This window comes from Mustela nigripes, chromosome 12, assembly GCF_022355385.1.
Source record: "Mustela nigripes isolate SB6536 chromosome 12, MUSNIG.SB6536, whole genome shotgun sequence".
NCBI lineage: Eukaryota > Metazoa > Chordata > Mammalia > Carnivora > Mustelidae > Mustela > Mustela nigripes.
In genome coordinates this window covers 37,702,272-37,703,623 of record NC_081568.1, presented here as the reverse complement: position 1 = coordinate 37,703,623, position 1,352 = coordinate 37,702,272, and the positions used below count along the sequence as shown (strand labels likewise).

General features: G+C 38.6%; 1 protein-coding gene across 1 annotated transcript; it reads left to right on the top strand.

The window, feature by feature from the left end:
• The first annotated feature begins 214 nt into the window (after positions 1-214).
• On the top strand, positions 215-566 carry LOC132027766 (protein CEBPZOS-like). Its single transcript, XM_059416507.1, has one exon. It carries the CDS (start codon positions 228-230, stop codon positions 468-470), a length of 243 nt encoding a protein of 80 aa, XP_059272490.1. The 5' UTR covers positions 215-227; the 3' UTR covers positions 471-566.
• The last annotated feature ends 786 nt before the right edge of the window (positions 567-1,352 follow it).

Below are 1,352 nucleotides of genomic sequence, written 5' to 3'. Positions count from 1 at the left end.
AAGTCAGTATAGATTATGTTAATGTAATTAGAAACCATATTTTTTGTGTAATGGAGGCAGTGTAAAGAATAACTTCTGTTATGTCTGTCACAATTGATTATTTATTAGAGTCTTTTGTTATATTTGGGTTGAAATTACTAATAAAGAACTTCTATTTATTTATTTATTTACTTACTTATTTTTTAAGAGAGGGAGAGAGAGGCAGTCCTGTGTGCAAGCACCTCAGGATGGCCCGCTCTATGGAACGAGTGGCAAAGAAGATCTTTAAAGGAGTTTTAGTAGCTGAACTCTTGGGCGTTTTTGGAGCATATTTTTTATTTAATAAGATGAACACAAGCCAAGATTTCAGGCAAATGATGAGCAAGAAATTTCCCTTCATCTTGGAAGTTTATTACAAATCCATTGAACAGTCTGGAATGTATGGAGTCAGAGAGCAAGATCAAGAAAAATGGTTGAATAGCAAAAATTAGGACCAGTCATCACGTTCAGCCTCCCATCTAAGCTGTTTGTGACCTTTGTGAGGTTAAAGAAAGATGAGCACACCACATTGTGGACTCCTGGCCCCACAGAAGAAAACAGAAACTTCTGGTCTGCCATAGCTCACAGTCATTTCCCATCTATTATGCAAATCCCTGCTTTTGTTTGTTGGTTTCCTTTGGCATTTATTGTTAAAGATTACTGTTTAACAAATAAAAGACTAGAAGAAAGGAAAAAAAAAAAAAAAGAGAGTGAGAGAGAGGTGACAGGTGGAAGGGCAGAGGGAGGAGAGAGAGAATCTGAGCCAGGCTCTACACCCAGCATGGAGCCTAACTCAAGGATGGATCACAACCCTGAGATCAGGACCTGAGCCAAAATCAAGAATCTGATCCTTAACCAACTTAGCCACCCCGGTGCCTCTGAACTTTCAATTCTCATAAAATGGTTTCATTTATTTAGAAGCTCAGTAAGGGACAGGCGGGTCTGGGCCAGGAGAGGTAGGTAGGGGGCCATGGGATCAGGCTCAAAAATTCAAAAGTTCAGGAGATGAAAGGAAACCAGAAATAAAGGAACAAACCAGACCTTCCCATCCTAGGTGTCAGAGGTGAAGTATTGTTATACAGCTACTTGTGATCAATGAAGAATTACCTGACCCTTAAAAGGAAGTAAGCCATTGAAGGTGTTATCACTAGTCCTTACTCAATGTGGCTATCAATAGAGATGTTAAACAGATTTAAGTTCTCTGGTTCCCTTTCTTTAAAAGACCATCCCAAAAAGCCCTCAGTGGCAATTCTGTCCAGACATCTCTCACTTCTGAGAGCTTTTTCTCTGTCCTTGCTTAATAAATTTTTAATAATTTATTAAAAATTAAAAGT

Coding starts and splice junctions, on each gene's coding strand:
- LOC132027766 (XM_059416507.1), top strand. CDS start 228: ATGGCCCGCTCTATGGAACGAGTGGCAAAGAAGATCTTTAAAGGAGTT.